The sequence below is a fragment of the Aplysia californica genome, unplaced genomic scaffold (assembly GCF_000002075.1).
Source record: "Aplysia californica isolate F4 #8 unplaced genomic scaffold, AplCal3.0 scaffold00180, whole genome shotgun sequence".
Taxonomy (NCBI): domain Eukaryota; kingdom Metazoa; phylum Mollusca; class Gastropoda; order Aplysiida; family Aplysiidae; genus Aplysia; species Aplysia californica.
Genome location: NW_004797450.1, coordinates 1,140,431 through 1,159,565, shown reverse-complemented (window position 1 = coordinate 1,159,565; position 19,135 = coordinate 1,140,431). Strand labels below are relative to the sequence as shown.

The 19,135-nt window shown below is 38.4% G+C and overlaps 1 protein-coding gene across 2 annotated transcripts in view; it reads right to left on the bottom strand.

Moving 5' to 3' along the window:
* Window positions 1-8,052: 8,052 nt before the first annotated feature.
* Window positions 8,053-19,135, bottom strand: part of LOC101860249 (serine/threonine-protein kinase pkn6) — a 39,337-nt gene continuing 28,254 nt past the window's right edge. For both annotated transcript variants that reach the window (XM_005098352.3, XM_005098353.3), the window contains exon 11: window positions 8,053-10,821. In XM_005098352.3, the coding sequence (XP_005098409.1) occupies window positions 9,629-10,821 (1,193 nt within the window). In that variant the 3' untranslated portion in view covers window positions 8,053-9,628. The remainder of the gene's footprint in view (window positions 10,822-19,135) is intronic.

Sequence of the window (19,135 nt, the reverse complement as noted above, 5' to 3'; positions counted from 1 at the left end):
TGAAATTTTCAACCCAAAATTGTTACGAAACAAAATTATTTTCTTTAAAAAATCACAACCTAGATCTAGGCTATGTGATTGAACGGAACAATATGCCTACTGGACAGACACATACACAAAAAAACACAAAAACAAAAAAAAGCAAATTTAATCAATGATAATGTAGATCTAGATCTAATACGGAGAGTCCATTACGGATTGGATCGGGTCGGGTCGGGGGCGATCGCCCCACTCGTCGCCTGAAAACAAACGCGTTTGTTTTTTGAGTCGGCGAGTCGGCGAGTCAGCGTGCGATCGGACGGAGCTGCTGATCCCATCTCAAGGAAGGTCCTTGTCCTAGTTGTCCCATCCGCAAAAGGCTCCCCGTATAAAATTCTAATCCGTCAGCCTTTATTATAATTACGTATATTTTTTTACTTGTCGGCGGACATGTTAACAATATAATTCACATTATATATTCTTAGGAAGAGACAAATGTATTAACGCGGGCGCGCGCGCGCGCATGCACGCACGACGCACACGCACGCACACACACACACACACACACACATACACACACACACACACAGCTCAACGCAGAGCTATTACTGTGGTTCTTTTCCGCGAATTATATTAGAGCAACTGCCACCTCGAAGCACAAATACCATGAGATTGAAAGAGGAGTTGATCTGAAGGTGGCCGAAGCAAGTGATTAGAAATGTGTACTATTATACTGGTTTAATTGTAGGCCTATATCGTGAATAGAGAGTAGTGGTTTATGTGGATCTATGGCCTATACACATGTAGGTCTAGGCCTGTGTGAGGACAGTGGATCATTGGATTTTTTTCAAGATCTAGGAAGAGCAGAGAAGATCTCGAATAATTAACATACACAGATAGCTTGAATAACTTTGCTGCAAATAACGCAATGAGAAAAATCGAGCTGATCAGAGCTTAGAGACAACAGAATTGGAGTAGGGTACCGTGAACGTATGTCTGCTTCAGACCTGACACGTGAAAAAATGGGTAGAGTTAAATGGATGAAAGTATTCTGATGTGTCTTTGCTTCGTTTGAAAAGATAGGCCTTTGCGGTTGCTTATGATGGGTTAATTGCTAATCTTGGTGCGAGATAAAGAGTGGGGGGGGGGGGCAAAGAGAGAGAGAGAGAGAAGAGAGAGAGAGAGAGAGAAAGAGAGAGAGAGAGAGAGAGAGAGAGAGGAGGGGGGGGGGGGGGGTTTTAAAAAATAATATCAGGTCATTGGGGGGGGGGGGGGGTACCTGAATAGATTTCTGACTCAGATTTTTTTTTATGAAGGAGTGCTTGGATCTGATTCTGTTGGAGACAATTGTGATCGTAATATTGCGCTCTCGTTTTGCTTTTTCCAGTTTTAACTGGGTTTTTTTCTTCAATAATTTCGAAAACCCCAAATGTTGCTTTGATATACTGTCAACCCAGAGGAATCCTTTTAATCTAAATGGTGCGTTAAGAGTAATCATTTTCTTTTAAACTTAACCCCCACTTTGTTAAAAAGAATATACCAGAAAAGAAGACCGCACACAAACAACAAAGATCGACTATCCCATCCAATAACAGTCCCTTCCCTTTTCCACAAACAGTCTCAATCCTTTCCACATACATTATAATAATATATCGTTTACTCTTGAATTTGATCACTATGGTAAAATTGCTTTAAAAGCCCAAACAGACAAAAGAAAACTGAAAAGAAATTGGCTGTAAAATCTAACTAAAGTGTGGATTAGGAAAAAAGTCACCCCTTACAGACCTCAATTTGCTGGTAACACAGGTGAAAATACTTTGGCATTTCCAATATGCATTCACATTGCCTGGGGTAAGAGAGGAACAATTTAACATATAATGAACCATCCACTGGCCTTCTAAAAGAACAAGCCTATACATGTACTACATTCTAAGACTTTGTGCACGTAAACCAGTAGGCCTGAACTGATAAAGAATTAAAGAGCTACATAAAAAAGCACTCCTTGCAGTCCTCGTCCCATGAACTGCATTTTTTTTCTTGACCCCAGCTCTAGTCAGCATTCATATTATTCTTATTCATACGAATCTTATGACAGATTCAAGCATGAGTCAGCACCAGTTTGACTAACTCAACCCCTACAGGTAGAGAAAAAGAAACTGTTTTGGAGTAGACATCTAATTTTCAACAAAATAGTAAAATACGAACGGGTTATTTCCAATTTGAAGTTGTGAATACTTGTATTGTTTGTTAAGGACTGGGCGCTATAGAAATGATCTGCTTTGTTATTACATAAGAGAGAGGGGGGGAGAGAGAGAGAGAGAGAGAGAGAGAGAGAGAGAGAGAGAGAGAGAGAGAGATTTGTTCCTCGTGAAAAATTTCTCGTCCAATATTTTGCCATGATTACACTTGATGTGCGTGTACTCCACCAACGCTATAAATAATGTATACATGTATTGTATTAAAATTAAACTGGGTCCACGATAAAGATAATTATTGAGGGAGTGGGTGGGTGGAGTTTCAGCAAATAGATGCACATGGGCACAAGACAACAATTTCATACACCCCCCTAAAAAAACAACAACAACAAAACAATAAAACCAACAGCCCCCCCCCCCAATAAAACAACAAACAAACAAAACAACAACCAATAACAAACAAACATAAGCTTTTAACGTTATTTTTCATTATAGTTGTTCTGTTCCTATTCTCTCTCTCTCTCTCTGTGCGTGTGTGTGTGTGTGTGTGTGTGTGTGTGTGTGTGTGTGTGTGTGTGTGTGTGTGTGTGTGTGTGTGTGTGTGCGTGCGTGTGCGCGCTTTAATGTATATTGCATGAGAAGAAAGGAAGTAGTAAGAAAGGTTTTTGAAAAATGGGTATTCCAATGTAAAGCGCATTGAGCTACTTTTTTGGAAATGCGCTATATAAATGTTATATATTATATTATTATTAAACAAAATAGACAGGCAGAAGCAACATAGGAAAAGAAAATAAGCAGAACACATACAATCCAAAACCATCGGCTGGACCCCTGGCGAAAAATAAGCAATACATTGAATAACCCCAAGCAAGACTGACTTCAATTTCAACATAGAGACGTCGACCTTTTCGTCATGTTAACACTAACAGAACCGGAGTTTTATTATTTTGAGCCAATTTGAGCTAAGAATTTACAAAATTATAGGTTTCGTAGATCGGTATGTATCTTTATAAAATACTTCAAAATTGATACATGTTGTACATCGGTGTTTTCCTTTTCCACTTTTAAAAATGTCAGCGTCTGTTTTCTAGTTTGGGTTCAAACAACATCATCATCAATGCCTTCCACCCCTGGCAGGGTATAGGCGAACTAGCTCCTTTCATTTATCTCTGTCCTAGGTCATCCTTCCAAGCTCGTTCCAAGTGAGCTTCATCTCTCTCATGTTTTAGCTTGCACTAAAAAAATAATGCCATCTTTTTAGACAACAAACATCCCTTGTTTCCTCAAATAAAAACATCAGCCAGAAGGAAAAGATCTCGGTTTCTGATCTGTAACAAAGAAAGATATATAGAATGTCATTTTTACCACCATCCTTCAAAATGCTTCCATCTTAACCATCTTGTATAGTATATAAGTATACTTACGACCTTAGAGCATGCATCAGAACAACATTGAGTGTGTATAGATATATAGCTTAAGATTATTGTTGATTATATTGCTGCTCATTTATAGTATGCATGTAATTGTAAGCCTACGTGTGTGTGCATGAGTGTGCGTGCGCGCGCGCGCGCGTGTGTGTGTGTGTTTGTGTGTGTGAGTGTGTCCACGTGGAGAAACACCAAACCAATGTGCCAGGATCTGGACAATAAAGATATTATTACGTATCTTATCTTTATCAGCCACTGTTTGGTCCACTTCTCCAGTGTGTCAAGTGTTTGTTGGACTCGGTAACTGGCCGTTGAAACACGGTCCTCTTAACTCTTAGTCTTAGCATCTTCAGGACGAGGTCATTTGCATCTCCCTTTATTTTGCGGGGTAGGTCCTCGAGCCGTGACTTGATGAAGATCAGAAATAGGGTCGGGCTTAGGACTCCACCTTGAGGGACCCCCTCTCTGAGTCTGAGAGTCCCTTTCTTTACTGTTGGCTCCATATTGTAGTGGGTACTGCCCAGTTTGTCACAGGCTCAGTTAGTCACAGGACAAACTACAGTTAGTCACAGGCCCACTATGAATTGAATTTTATTTCTCCATTGTTTTTAACGAAAGAACATTCATTGTTGAAATTTTACAGAGTAATTTAAATTTGTTTTGATTTGCATACAAAAAGGAAAAAATATTGAACAACACAAACTGAATTGACATTTTAGAGGAACTTTAGGGCCTGTGATTAACTGGCATGCCTCCCTTGTAGTCGGGCTTTCCGGCTGTTGAAGTACTGAATTAACTGTGATCTACCTGTACATTTTCCAATTACACCGCTCTTGCGGAGTTTTAGTCTTAGCCCGTCCTTCCACACCTTTTCCAGATCTATCCAGTCATCATACAATCAATGTGTGGTGTTTATCTTCGAATCCGTTCTCTATGTTCTGTGCAATATGGGTGATAGAATGATGCTGATGAGAATGAGATATTTACTACTTACGTCTGATCTTTAAAAAAATATGGCCCTTACGTCAGATCACCACCCCGAAGGTGGGGGGCCCAATATTGGGGCAGTAAAGAATACACCTTCCATGATACTGCGTGTCGTAAGGGGCGACTAAAGGTGCATAGGTCTGGCCACCTGAAAAGTGCCAGTTTGCGGAGGGCCAACTACCCGACCCAGTAAAAAAGAAAAGTCATAGAAACACTAACAAACACGCCTTACATTTTTTCCATCTTGGGAGACGGAGGAGCTTCTGCATCAGTAGGAACAATAAAGGCTAGCTGACAAAGCCGACACTTTCAGGAAGTCAAGCAGCTGCATAACAAGGCAAGTGTTAGTACTGTTAGATTGGAACCCACAGGGTAAAAGATCAAAGGGAAGACCGCGTGGAACCTGGAGAAGAGTCACGGGAATGGATGTACAGAAAAGTGGGAAGACATAGAGTGACATCAAGCGACTAGCCCAGGATAGGGAAAGGTGGAAAGTGTCGGTTCGTGGCCTATATCCTGATCCAGGGTGAGAAAGGCAGTGATGTGATGATGATGTCAGATCACAACCATGACAATGTAAACAGCATTAGTCACAACACACCAACCACCCCTCTAGTGTAATCATTTCCCGATCTATACTGTCACCTTTCACACAATCACACACACATGTACAGAAATACAAATCTAATTCACAAATCATACAGCACAATCTTCTTGTGCCGCAGGGTTTCTCTTCGATTACACATCATAACCCATCCTCACGTGACAAGATTAACGGAAGTTCTGGCGTCTTACAATTACCACTTATACACACTATACTACAGGAAATGTGCGATGATGCATCTCAATACCAGCAGTGTGTATTTTACGATGTGTGAGGGCAAGCTGGAGGAAGGGCTCATGTGCCCAAAATACTTTCAATGACCTTGGGCAAGTTGTATTGCTTCATGCCTATAGGGCCATTTGAATTCAAGAATATTGTGAAGAAAAATTTGATTTGCTTGAGACGAGCTGTTCAACATACGTATGAGTGTTGGAGTATACAGTACTGCCAGTACAAAGAAAATACAGGCTTAGCAGTTGTCTGGGAATGGAACATTGTACGAGCTATCCGTGATCGAGTTTTCTGTGATGTTTCAGCCCAAATGTTTTTACGATGTAGTTTTAGTTTTACTTTAGTTCCCATTCAACATCTTGGTCCATTGTGCACACCACAATTCTTAACAAGTGGAAATCAGCCGAGTGCTGGGATTATTGCCTCATGTTTCCACACTGAAAATGTGAATGTTTGGGCATTTTGGAAATAAGTGTGTGTGTGTGTATGTGTGTGTGTGTGTGTGTGTGTGTGTGTGTGTGTGTGTGTGTGTGTGTGTGTGTGTGTGTGTATGTTTTTTGTTCAGGGCTGCCCACCCACCAGCATATTACATGTAATATTATGTGTCATGACGCGGTGGAATCAGGCACTCGTCAATTTTTTGACATATGGAGTTATTGGTATCATCTTAAAGCCTGTCCATTCGCCTTGCTTTCTGCGAAAACAAAATCTATTTATCTTGGATACAAATCGAGACATTGGCGATTGAATAGAAGGAGGTGGGGGTCACATTGTTTCAGAGGTAAAATTAGCGAAAATGATCGCCAAAGTTTAGTTATTTCCTTAGCTTGAGAGTCTGTGGAAACTGAAAATGTACATCTTTTATGCCTTTAATCAACATTTTTCAGTAAAATCCACACAGTAATGTGTTTCTATAAAAGGGCATGAAAGGTGCTGAACGAAAAAACAAAAATTCAACAAAAATTCCCAAACCTGTAGAAAAATGCCAGTTTCTTCACTTCCATTATTTTGACGAGTTTTTAGTAACCCGACTAAAAAAATTGTAATATGGCTATGGATAGTCTTCTTCCAAGGGGTATCAAAGACAGGGGTTGTTAGTCAAGTATAAATGTAACGTAAACAAAGGCGGGGGGCTCTAGAACATGTCACCAGCATTTTATCCTGATTGTATCACAACACACTGAGATGTTGAAAAATCAGAATCAGGGGTATTAGCAGTACATGTATTATGGTTGCATTTTAATAAAACATAAAACTTGTAATTGTAATGATTCCGCCAAATTCATGGTGATGGGCAGCCCTGAGTGTTTTATGTGTGTACGAGAGAGAGAGAGAGAGAGAGAGAGAGAAAGAGAGAGGAGAGAAAGAGAGAGAGAGAGAGAGAGAGAGAGAAAGAGAGAAAGAGAGAGGAGAGAAAGAGAGACAGAGAGAGAGAGAGAGACAGAGAGAGAGGAGAGAAAGAGAGAGAGAGACACAGAGGAGAGAGAGAGGAGAGAGGAGAGAAAGAGACACAGAGGAGAGAGAGAGACAGAGAGAGAGAGAATGAGAGAGAGGAGAGAAAGAGAGAGAGACACACACAAGAGAGAGAGAGAGAGAGAGAGAGAGAGAGAGAGAGAGAGAGAGAGAGAGAAGGAGAAAAGAAAGATAGACAGAAAATAAGAACCTTTATAACTACCCCACAAGATTTAAATACTTATGCTTTATACATTTCAATAGATGCAACAAATAAGAAACACAATTCTGACTGTAAACATATTTTACTATACAGGCAACATCAGGTACAAGAAACACAGGCAATGATGTACTAGTACCAATCTATCAATATATTTTGAAAGCACTGAAAGTTACCGGTATAAAGAGAACAGCTGATAAAAAATGTTTTGTTTTTAAATCTTTGAACATGATACATTAAAACCCTTCACATTTCTCAAGAGAACCTAAAAGACCTTCGGAATGAAGAAAGTAAACAATAGCCACTACAAAGTTCCTGAAAACCAGCAACCTCATCATAGTTCAACAGTAAACAAAACAACAATGAATTACATCCATCCTTTTTGTTTCCCTCTTCGATGCTGGACAAAAATGAAGCTATGAATCTCATGAACATACAGAAACTGAATGCCTATTTTTTAAAAAAGTTTGCTGTGAAGCAGAATATAAATAATGGCATGAACAAATGAAAATTCTTTTTTTTTCTCTCACAGACTGCACAGCATTTATTTGGATTGTAAAGAAAAAAATGTTTGAAAAGAGAAGACAAGAAAGATGTTACTACTGGGCCACACTCAATCGCTCATCTTTGGGCCATTACAAGATAGATTATAATCCATTCTTGAAACCTCCCTCATCTCAAAGAAAATAAAATAAAAACAAGAGCACCCCCCCCCCCCCCTCCCAGTAATTGGTAATACATGGCCTTATAATAATCTCTAATATTATTAATTTACTATCACAAATGAAGATAAATTTTACAGTAACTTACACAACACATTTTGAAAAATATGGAATTCATGGCTTGCTTTGATAGGGGCAACTTTTTAAAAACATAATATTTGTAACAATCTTTGAAAAAAAAAAAAGATAGAGGTACAAAGTAATGAAAAAAAAAGTGTGTGTGTGGGGGGGGGGGGGGGGGGGGGGGAGAATTGTTTGTGCTTGGGCACCTGCCAAACACTCAAAGCAATCATGTGCTGAGTGACCATTTGCACTAAGCAGCCCAATCTTTATCTGATTCATCAAGGAGGCAATAGTAATACACAACTCCATGACTGTTTGCGTAGCAAAGAAAGTAACCAAGAATAATAATAAACATTTATACTCAAATCTTCAAAGAGCTTATTATTAGAGTAAGATCCCAGCAGCAAAACGCCCTTGCTTGGGGGAAAAAAAGAAGAAGAAATTAAATAACAAACAACAGATTATGCCCCCATCAACACAATCTTAGAATGCTCAGGGGGCAGTCTGCTTCAACCCTACCTGTCAGGGCCAGTCTGGGCTGAGAGGGATACAACATCCAAACCGAAAGTTGGAGGTACTCAATAAAAACTCTCCCCACTCGGGAATTGAACTCAATCTGTGTGTGATGGCAAAATGTGTAACCCCTACACCACAGATGTGGTTCACCACAATAGACTGTGGACAAGCGTTGGCACAGTATAAAATAAGATAAAAACTATCTCTCCAGTGGAATGACACTGTATATAATATGTATATTATATAAAGAGAAAGAAAATTTACCCCCTTCTAAGATCTATGACGCCCATTTGATGGGAATCTGTGCAGATTTCTACTGCACAATACTGCTATACAAAAATGATAGACCATGCACAATCTCCTTGAATCTGGCACACATTTTGTAGTAAAGATGCCATAGCCACAGGGAAGGAGAAAAATAATTTGCAACTGACATCAATCCCAAAGTATATGTCATTGCCTTATCCGACAGAAATACAAAAACTAATTAATCCATGAGGGGAAAAAACAGAAAGAAAACAAAACGAACAAACCCTTTGGAATCTCACTTATAAATCCTTTTTCAAGGAGACGGAAGTAAATTTCCTATTGAACAAAGAAACAAAACCAACAAACAAACAAACGACAGGACACCGTTTGATATTGGTCACACGCATGACATGTTGCAAACAGAACAAAACTTGAAATACATAAAATGATCGCTGCATAACATCACTCGATCACACCTGGAAGATTGCACTAATAGTTGAAGAAAAATGCCCTGCACAAGCTTTCTTGAACCTGCCGAATTTTAAACATTAGTAAGATGGTATCTGTTTCACAGCCTTATACACAACCTGCATACTTTGGTGTCTGTTCCAGACATTCTAACGAACAATACACAGCTTCCACCCTGAGCATCCACAAAGCAAGCCCCTTCATGAATAAGCTGATGGTCACTATGATAAAATTAATGAATTTACCTTTCTCCGCTTCATTAAACCTCACACTGTTCAAATGGGGTAAAAAAAAAAAAAGAAAAAAGAAAATACAACAAAAGAAAGGTGAGGGTGGGGGGAAAGGAGAGGGGAGTTGGGGGGACTAGATAAGAAAGTGAGCATGCTGAGGGAACCTTGATGGAAAAAAAAAAGCAACGGGTTCATGGTCTCCTCAAACATATTTCCGAGAAGATCATAATAATGTCTCTTCACACAAAGCTCCGTGAAACAAGTATCTGATCTCAGAATATGAAATCATATCTGACTAAAGTCAGGCAACTGTGCTGCACTAGAATCACTTGGCATGCCTTGAGAATGCTTGTCCACTGTCTGCTCCTGGACATCACGGACAACCGCTGAGCTGTTCACAATTTGCATTCCTTGTGTCAGAGTGGAGTGGTCAGACGCTTGGTCACTCAAGCCCACATACGTTCTCCCTGACCCGCGGCTGCTGGAGACACTACTCTCATTTGCATTGAGACTCTGTTGTTGTAGGCATCTGTTGGTGTTGGTGTTAGAATCACATTTCTCCGTATCTGGCAGGTTCTGATAAAGCCAGTCGGCAATGTCATCCTCCTCACCCGTGATGGCTTTATCGTCTAGAACTTCGATGACAAACCCCATGTCGTCATCCGCCATCTCCATGGCCAGCTCTCTCTGCTCATTCTCACTCCTCGATGACACATTCGCTTTCTGTTTTGCTGAAAACACACTTCTAGAGGAAGAATGGACCTTAACCCCTGAACTGCCAGACAAGGGCCAGACAGGGTCTCCAGAGGAAGCCACTGCAGAGCTCAAGGGTGCACGTGCAGGGCTATCAGTAGAGACAGCGATGCGCTGATCCTCCAAGGGCTTCAAACAGTTCTTAGAGCCTGCCTCCGGAGGGTTGGAAGAACAAGCTGGCTCTGGGTTTTGCATTACATGTACTTTCATCGCCAAGTTCTTCAAATAGTTGGAAATGGGGTATTCACTCTCAATAACATCATTACACATAGGCTCAACAGCGCTGGGCGCCTTGTTCAGACTGACTAGCAACTCCGAATCTTTGGGTTTACATACTGTAGCTTTGCTTGTCTGTTTCAGTCCTTTTGTCTTCAGAGGAGGTTTGAAAGAACTCTTGACTTTCGGAACGGGTCGACCATTTCTGCGGAAGTGCTTGTAGCCAGCAGCGCCGGCCGCTTTCCCCCTGTTGGTCTGCGGATGTACATCAGGGACTGTCTGCACCATGCTAGTGACCGAGAGCACCGGCTGTGGAACATGAGTGCCTGGTGAGAGAGGGCTCAACGCAGACGCAAACGACTCCTTGAGCTTTTCAACACTGGCCAGGAAGGAGGGCTTGCCGACAGACGGAGACCTCTGGGACAATTTTTGAACCAGCAGCTGAAACGAGTCTTGGTAATTTTCCGGTTTGGAAGCTGCCTGAAGAAAGCACGCCGGGATGCTTGCATCTGAAAGAGACAATAACATAACATTAAGTTACATGTCAGATCTGAGTAGCAGATTATATCATCGGTAGGGGCTTCATAGCCAGTTTTCCCTCTTTTTATAATGAGTGAGGCAGAAGTTGTTTCATCGTTATTTGAGTGTACTCACTAATAAGTTATGGCATTTTGCGACCATTGTTAGTTTATGGAATGCTAAAGTACACTTACCCCCCCGGGGTGGTGCCACTGACTGAAATGTCTTTAGGCCATTCCCAAAGGGGGGACATTTCTCATTCTAGTGCACAGTAGAAGTGTAAATGAGCTGATCTAACAATGTCATGCTCATAACAGAGCCTGAACTACAACAGGGAACTGCTGCCTTTTTTTTCCTAATCCTTACTATCGTCATTTTCCTCTATTTCTTTTGTATTTTTGTCACACTCTGGTGACCCGCTATTTCCGGGGTGCTTTGATAGTCGAAGCAGACTTTATGCTGCTGAAGCTAGAGAGGTGAGCAGAGTAAGTCAGATTCCCTGAAAGGACTTCTCTGTTGACATCCACCCTTTGGTGCTCATATGACCGTATGCAGTTGCGAGCGCCGTAAAACCTCAATTAAAACAAAAAAAGTATACTTGAGAGAAATTAATACATGTAATTTTTTTCTTATGTGCTCAGAGTACTTCAAAAGAGCAGACTCCTTTTGTGTACACATAGAAGGAATAAAAACCAAAAAATCATGATTATTACCCATAGTTCTAGAATAGAGAAATGCAAGTTAAACACAGTTAAATTAAGGGTAAATATACAGATGAGTGAGCTGTTGAGAAAACTTCGCTGAAGAATTTATATATATATTTATGAACCGATCTCTTTACATAAAATTTCACAAGTGACTTGAATACTAGCTTCAGGCTCACAATTTCACCGAAGGGACGTAAAAAACCATAAATATTTTATGCCCCAATCAACACATTTAGACAATTAAGAAAAGAGGCCTGCTTTTACCTTGCCTGTCAGGGCCAGTATAGGCGGATACTACGTCTCAGCACACTGACAGAAATTTGTGACAACCCCCCCACCCCCCGACACACACACACTGAAAGGAGGAAAAGAAGTGGAAGAATTCTTGTCTTGTTCGAAGAAGGCAACGTTGCTATGTAAGTTAGGTGTTGTATATATGTTACATGTCGAAATGCTTTCTATGCAGGGTATTTTTTTTCTATCAACTTCACTTAAGAAGTATACTATATGAAAAGCAACCCCCCCCCCCCCAATACACACACCTGCACATCTTAAAAGTCTACATGTGTGAGTATGTATGTGTATCTGTAAGACTGTAATTACTGACACACAATTCACATGGGCAGATTATTTTTTTCGTAAGGGTTTTACGGCACTTGCAACACAATAAGGTCATAAGTGCCGAAGATTAGAGGTGTTACAATGGAGTAACAAACACAAGAAAGAAGGAGGTGAGATAATGATGATAGATGTTTGATAGGAAAGAAGAAGCAAACCACACCAGAGCACCCGCTAACCACCCACACGGGCAAATTTTAAAAAATATTTGTAGGAATAACTGAACAGAGCCCGCGCCCAAGGCATACATACACCTTACACATCTCGTAGCCTGAATCACGTACTATTTTTTAACTATTCAGGACAGCGGTTTAAAATCTCCTTGTGACGCTGCAAAATGGTGGATAAGCTAGTTTGAAAAACGCGAATAACTCTGTAACGGCTAACGGTACCCACACCAGAATTCTAAGACGTGATATAGAGTATAGGTTAAGTATTTGCTTGGTGGTTCTAACTAGATTTCGCTAAAAATGTTGCTTACGTTAGTTCTTGTTATGGACGACAATCTGTGTGTGTTTGTCTATATGTGTCTGTGTACATTTGAGGGCGCACATCACTGACACACGATCCTCATACGAAGATTTTAAAAGTATTTCTGGCAAGACACCATACAGAACCCCTCTGAAAACCCCCCTCAAACCTCAAGCAGAAAAATATTTTTTTATAGACCACAAATATGCAAGATGCTATTAAGAAGTCAGGACAACTTGAATGTTCTAGATACACAACTCATTTATTATTCTAAATCCTAGAATTCCGAGGAAAAAAATTTGGATTCAAAATACATTTCCTCTGTTGTCGAATGTGAAAGTTTCACTGGTGATATATCGATTATCACAAATCAAAGTACAAGATAAAGTTGCTGCAGCAAAATTTTAATTCTAACAAGCATGATGTGTGCATTACAGACAAGGGTAAATTTGTTCTTCACTCACTCCATTTGGCCTTGAGAAAGTATGGGTAAAATTTTTCTAAAATTCATCACGATTTTTCACATATTCAGGAGACGCCATGTCTTAGCTCTTCATGATAAGGGTCGAAAACAATCTCTCCACGAAAAAATACTCACACAGAGCAAGAGCTACATCCGGTTTCGAAATAAAGGGGCACAATTACATGAGCGAAAGAGGAAATTCCATTATCCTTGTTCTTTCCCCTTAACGTCAAAGCTGCATTTCTTCAGAAAATCCAATGTCCAAAGGGCTCCGAAGAATGTCTTACATATTTTAAACGTCCAGGAAGAAAAAGCAAAAACCATCTACGAATCCTCTTCCATACGAAAATACAATCATTTCACAAGACCTGTAATGTCAGATCCAGAGAATGACAGTTAAAGTTAAATTAGACTATCATCCTAACTATTATATTAATGAAAAGTGAATTTCATCCCTGTCCTTGTATGAAGAGCTCAACACGTATGTTGTATAAACCATGTACAAACACGTGTGTGTAGTAAAAAAAAGACAGTAAAAAATTTGAACATTTTCTCATCACCCCCAACCAGCCAAAACTCAAGCCACATATGATGATATTTCGACAAGGCATATCAGAAGAACGTTGTTCTTAAGTCATCCTTAACTTTTCTAAGCATTAAAACGGGCCATAAAAAAAAATTGTAGACTGTAGTTATAATTCTAACATAATTTATGCCTATGAGCACCATTTACTGTGGAATGTTTATTTTTTTCAAGCATTTTTTATTTTTCATTTTATCCATTTTGTTGTTCATGTCGTTTTGAATCCACAATTTGAGTTGCCTGGTACTATGTCGTTTTGAATCCACAATTTAAGTTGCCTGGTACTATGTGTACCAATGCAGTCACAACCCTTTTAACATTTTGCAAAGAACCTGAATTAACAAATTTCTTTAAAAATCATGACTTTGAGTCAAGCGCGAAAAAGAACACAGAGTACAATATTGAAGTACAAGCTTGTTGTAGCTCTTAGCCGGGATGGGGAGTGGGGAAAAGATCTGACAGCTTTTAGCCCTAAGATACATCATGACATCTATGAGCAGGATCTGTAATGAGTATTAATCATGCTATTCCTGGAGCTAAGCAAATTTGAAAGACAAAGTCCTTGAGTCGTGGTTTACACCTTGTCAGTGCGACAGCGCTAAATTTGGCCAGAAACTGAATATGCGCAACTGTAAAATATTTGACGGCCCCATTACGGGATTAGATAATTTAAAAAGTGGGGCTACTTTGACCGTGCCTGTCATAGCCAACCCATACTAAATGAGAAATGGAATCAGAAATACTTGATAAAAGTAGCCTCACCCACACAATAATCAAACTCAAGTCTTCTGTATGTAGCAGTTAAACTCCTAACAATTACACCGCAGTTGCTTGTGGGACAGATCAGGATGACTGAGTCAAAGAATAAGGAGTAGAACAGCAGATACAGCACATCCCCCCCTCCCCGTCCTAGCTGATGCAAGTAGAAAGCAATCATATATGTGTGCACCTAGAGAAAGGTACCAAAAGTCGCCCCAGACCGTTTTGAGCTACAGGCTGATAATACCAAAAATCCCTTTTTTTGACCAAAATGGGTTTCAACAACAAAAATGATAGATCCACCATTTTTTTACAATGCGTTTAACGCATTCACTACCCCCGCGACGCGGCGAAAGTGTCTTCCGTATGCCAAGCCGACCTATACTTCTAGCTTAGATTTTATTCCAATCCACATATCCATTTTAAAATAAAGGATATAATATTACATTGACTTTCGGGTCAAGCGTTTCCACCGAAAATCAGAAGTTTAGATTCAGTTTTAAATTGCGATTTCGAAGTTTAAGTAAGTGACTTTGTTTTATAGCGATGCCCAAATTATAGCCCAGACACCAGTCTTAGCACTTTTATACAACAAAATGTATCATTATTTTGCTCACTAAAGAAATTTAGGACTCTTGTTTAGAATATTACTATTGGATTCAAATTGAAAGTGATCTGTTATTGAGAAATTAATATTTTTCAGTGCTAGATCTAGGTCTAGATATAAATTGTCAAAGCATTTTTTTTTTCTCCCCGAAATCACTACTTTTTTTTTTAGTAGTAGTTTTAGTAGAGGTTTTACGGCACTCGCAACTGCATAAGGTCATATGAGCGCCAGAAGATTAGAGGTGTTACAAGAGAGTAACAAACATAAAAAAGAAGAAGGGGAGATAAGGACGATAGATGTTTGATAGGAAAGAAGAAGCACACCACACCAGAGCACCCACCAACCACCCACAATCACTACAATTACACAAAAAGTACCTCTCAAGACATGTATAGGTTTATTCCAAAGGCAATTCTGAATAATTTCATACGAGATACGAGTGTTTTTTTCTGTTTGTGACTGCATCTTGTCCTTGTTTTCAAGATTATACAATTTTACAAAAAAATTTTCAATATCAGATGTTATGATCCAAATGAACAAATTCTATGGAATGTATATAAATAACTGCAAATTTTTCAATATTTTCCTGTTCTATATTCATTTATGGTTATTTTGATGTATCATTTGACTAGGTGCAAACAAATTTTTTTAGTTTCACCAAAGATTATTAGTTTTATATTTTAAAATTGTATCCACGTCCAAGCAAAATTGTTTTGAATAATCGCCTCATATAGGAACCAAAGTTGAAAAATACACAAATAAACATTACAGATGTATTCTACAAACCATACTGAAAATTTTGGTATATAATATGTTGATATTTATTTGAACTTGTGGCCCCAAAGACCTGTGAACTGCGCACTAGTCACCATCTCATTTTGCCCTCCCGAAAAAAATCCGTCGACAAGCCGAAAATATTTGTAGCAAATGAGTAAAAGGGTTTTCACTGATTTGAGTTCTAAATATTATATTTTGAATTATTTTGAGGTAGGGTATAATATATTCAAATGATGGAAACTACTTTTAAAAGATGTTTAAATAAATTCTTGAAGCACGTTTTCTCTTCCCTGCTATGTTTTAACATTGAATTCCATTCAAGATATTGATGTCAACTGAATGCCAAATTGGATATAAATTTTCCATGAACAAATACATTCAAAAATATCGTTTTTTAAAAGTTTGTGATAGTTCTCACATTTGTTAAACTTAAAAACTCATTTTCTCAAAATTCTATCTTTATACCCTACTTCGCAAAATGTGTAATATCTCAAAAGCGAATTGAGATTCTAAAAAATTTCCAAGACCTCTGTGTTCAGCATTGAAATTCCTATAAGGTAGAACCCTTAACTCAAAATGGACATAATCCGACTTCTGCTACCTTTCTTTAGGCACGCACAAATGTTAAAAAAACGCATATTTTCATCTCTGACATAGGACACACCACCCAAATGGTTTCAAGTAAAATACATTCCATGAATAAAAAACTGTTGCTAAATGTTTTCAGAATGTGTCACTTGCCCCCATGAAATATAAGGATAATGGTGCTGGAGATATATCCATTCAATTTGGATAACGGCAATACCTTAACAGTAGAGTTCTTTTCATCCTATTTTACTATGGTTTTGGATAGACCGCGAGCCCCTTTCAACACTGATTTGAAAAAAAACAACAACCAAACAAACAAAGAAACACAACATTTTTTAAAAGATAGAACATAGGTATGCTGCCAGTGCAACACAATGTCAGATAGCCATTAGACGTACGGTAGGGAAAAAAAAGCCTACAGAAAAGAAGAGCTTCTGAAATTCTGTTGGACAGAAACCTTGATGTTCAAGTCTCTTAACCATGACATTAACTACACTGACATCACAAGGCATGAATCCAGTTGCACCAAAGAGAGTGAAAGTATCAGTAGCCCTGCCAATACTTAGCTGTATACGGGGACGACTTCAAGAATAATTTGACAGCTACTTAGGAGAACTGCAATGATTGGTGTCTGTCTTTGACAAAACCACCATGTGCTAAAAAGAAGCTATTGATCAAAACTAAACAAACTAGCAACCCGAGGAGTTCACTTATGTGTGTATGCCTAAGAAAGATAGGCCTAACACAAGACGCATTTGCTCAAACTTGAATTTAAAAAAGGAAATAAAGGGAAAAATTGATTTTTAACAAAAAACTTGAAATTTATTTAAGATGATATTATTAAGACATTATCTACCCATATTTGCAAAGACTTGTTTCATTTTACGCTAAAATGTATTTTTAAAGATGTTCTTTTGCCAAGTTATCTTATGTAATAACATTTAAAAAAGCATGAGAACAATTGCTGTCGAAGCCTACATTGTGGAAGGTTTCTATGACTCCTTTCTTGTGGAGTGTAGTGCGCACGATTACACTGACATTACAAAAGAAAGAAGTCTTTGCACACACATACCCTACAACACTTCTTGAGCAAAGCAAAGCCATTTAGCAAAACTTTTAGTGTTATTTGACCATAAACTTGCTTTGAAATTTTTTTTATTTATTGTCTTCAACTGCTTTTTAAAGTTAGATTTGAATAGTTATTGTGTTGTCAAGGGTTTGGGAGACAATCAACATGGCTGGTTGAGGCACTGCTATTCTTAGGGACAAGAATTCTATCAACATATAAGGGAAATTTTAAAGCTATTTAGCTATTATTGTTTCCGTATCCTAACTAGCAATATTAACCACATCTCACAAAGTACTGAAGCTATCTTAGAAATTAAAAAAAATTTGTTGTTCCAAAAATATTCTTATTTTAAAAAGTGCAAAAATGAAATTCTTAAAAAATGCAGCATCCAGTACTTTTCACTAATCTCATACACATATTCTCAAATTATAAAAGAGTGATATTGCTATACATCATTGGTTCCATGAAACGTGAATTTAAATTATAGCTATTGAGTGAGTTGTTATCATAATCCTGAGGGAAAAATGTCACAGCACAAAACCAGTACCTTGAGTTTCAGCTAGACTTCGACTGCTTATACTAGGGGTGCATCTTTTTTACTTGATTATCTCTCTTTGAAAGAGGTTTCTTTTCCTGAGTGACAAAATTTGATAATTTCTCAGAAGAACGAAAGAGCTACTTAATGATTTTCTTCTTACTATAACTATTTGATGAACTGGATGTCGATCAAATTTTTTCTTGAAATATAACAGTAATCTTCAGTGTCATTAAAAAACCAAACATGACAGAGTACTTTAAAGTTAAATTAGTTCAAAGACATTAATGTAAAATTTTAAACAAATCATAAAGATTTTTTAATACTACTTCAAGTAAATGCAAATCTGAAACAATTTCGCATGTTCACAAAGAACGCCATCTTGAAGCTCTTCTGAGAAATTTTTCGAAAAGAGAAAAAGAACCTGTGATCAAAACACGACTTGCATAGTTAAAGAGCTACATCCGGTTTCAAACTAAGGGGACATAATCATACACGCTGAAGTCAAATATAGTTGGCCGTTGTTCTTTCCCTTTCACACGAAGACTGATACTTGAGTAATTCTAGGTTCCTAATACAATACTTATTAGCCTCAAATCTACATAGCAATGAAATGTTATTTCTAAAGTGGCAGCTATAGTAAACTGTTTACGAGTAGCTTTTTTACGTTTCATTCCTTAAACTTGACATTCACAAAGGAATTTTATATACTGTTCTTTGATCCTTGACAATGCAAACACGGGCCCAATAAAAAAAAAAAACAACCCCTGAAGATGTCAAATAGCATTAGCTTGAAATTATAAATGATATTGCGACTTGGTTTGAGCTTTGCGAGTGTTATGCTTGCTTTTACATCCCCAGGTAGGAGGGCAAATGTTCATTTTAATTTGGCCACAACGCTTCTATCACTCACAGTCATAGACAAAGAGCAACCTAGTCTTCAAGACAAAAGGGAACTATGGGGATGAACGAAGAGGTCTTTCCTCGATTTATCAAAGGGAGGAATGAAAAGCCATGTTATGCTGAATATATGCAAACGAAAGACAAAAATAAAAGTCAAGTACATGTACATTAAAAAGATCAACTTGTCTTTGCAACTCATAGAACAAAAAGTCAGCAAATTCCCC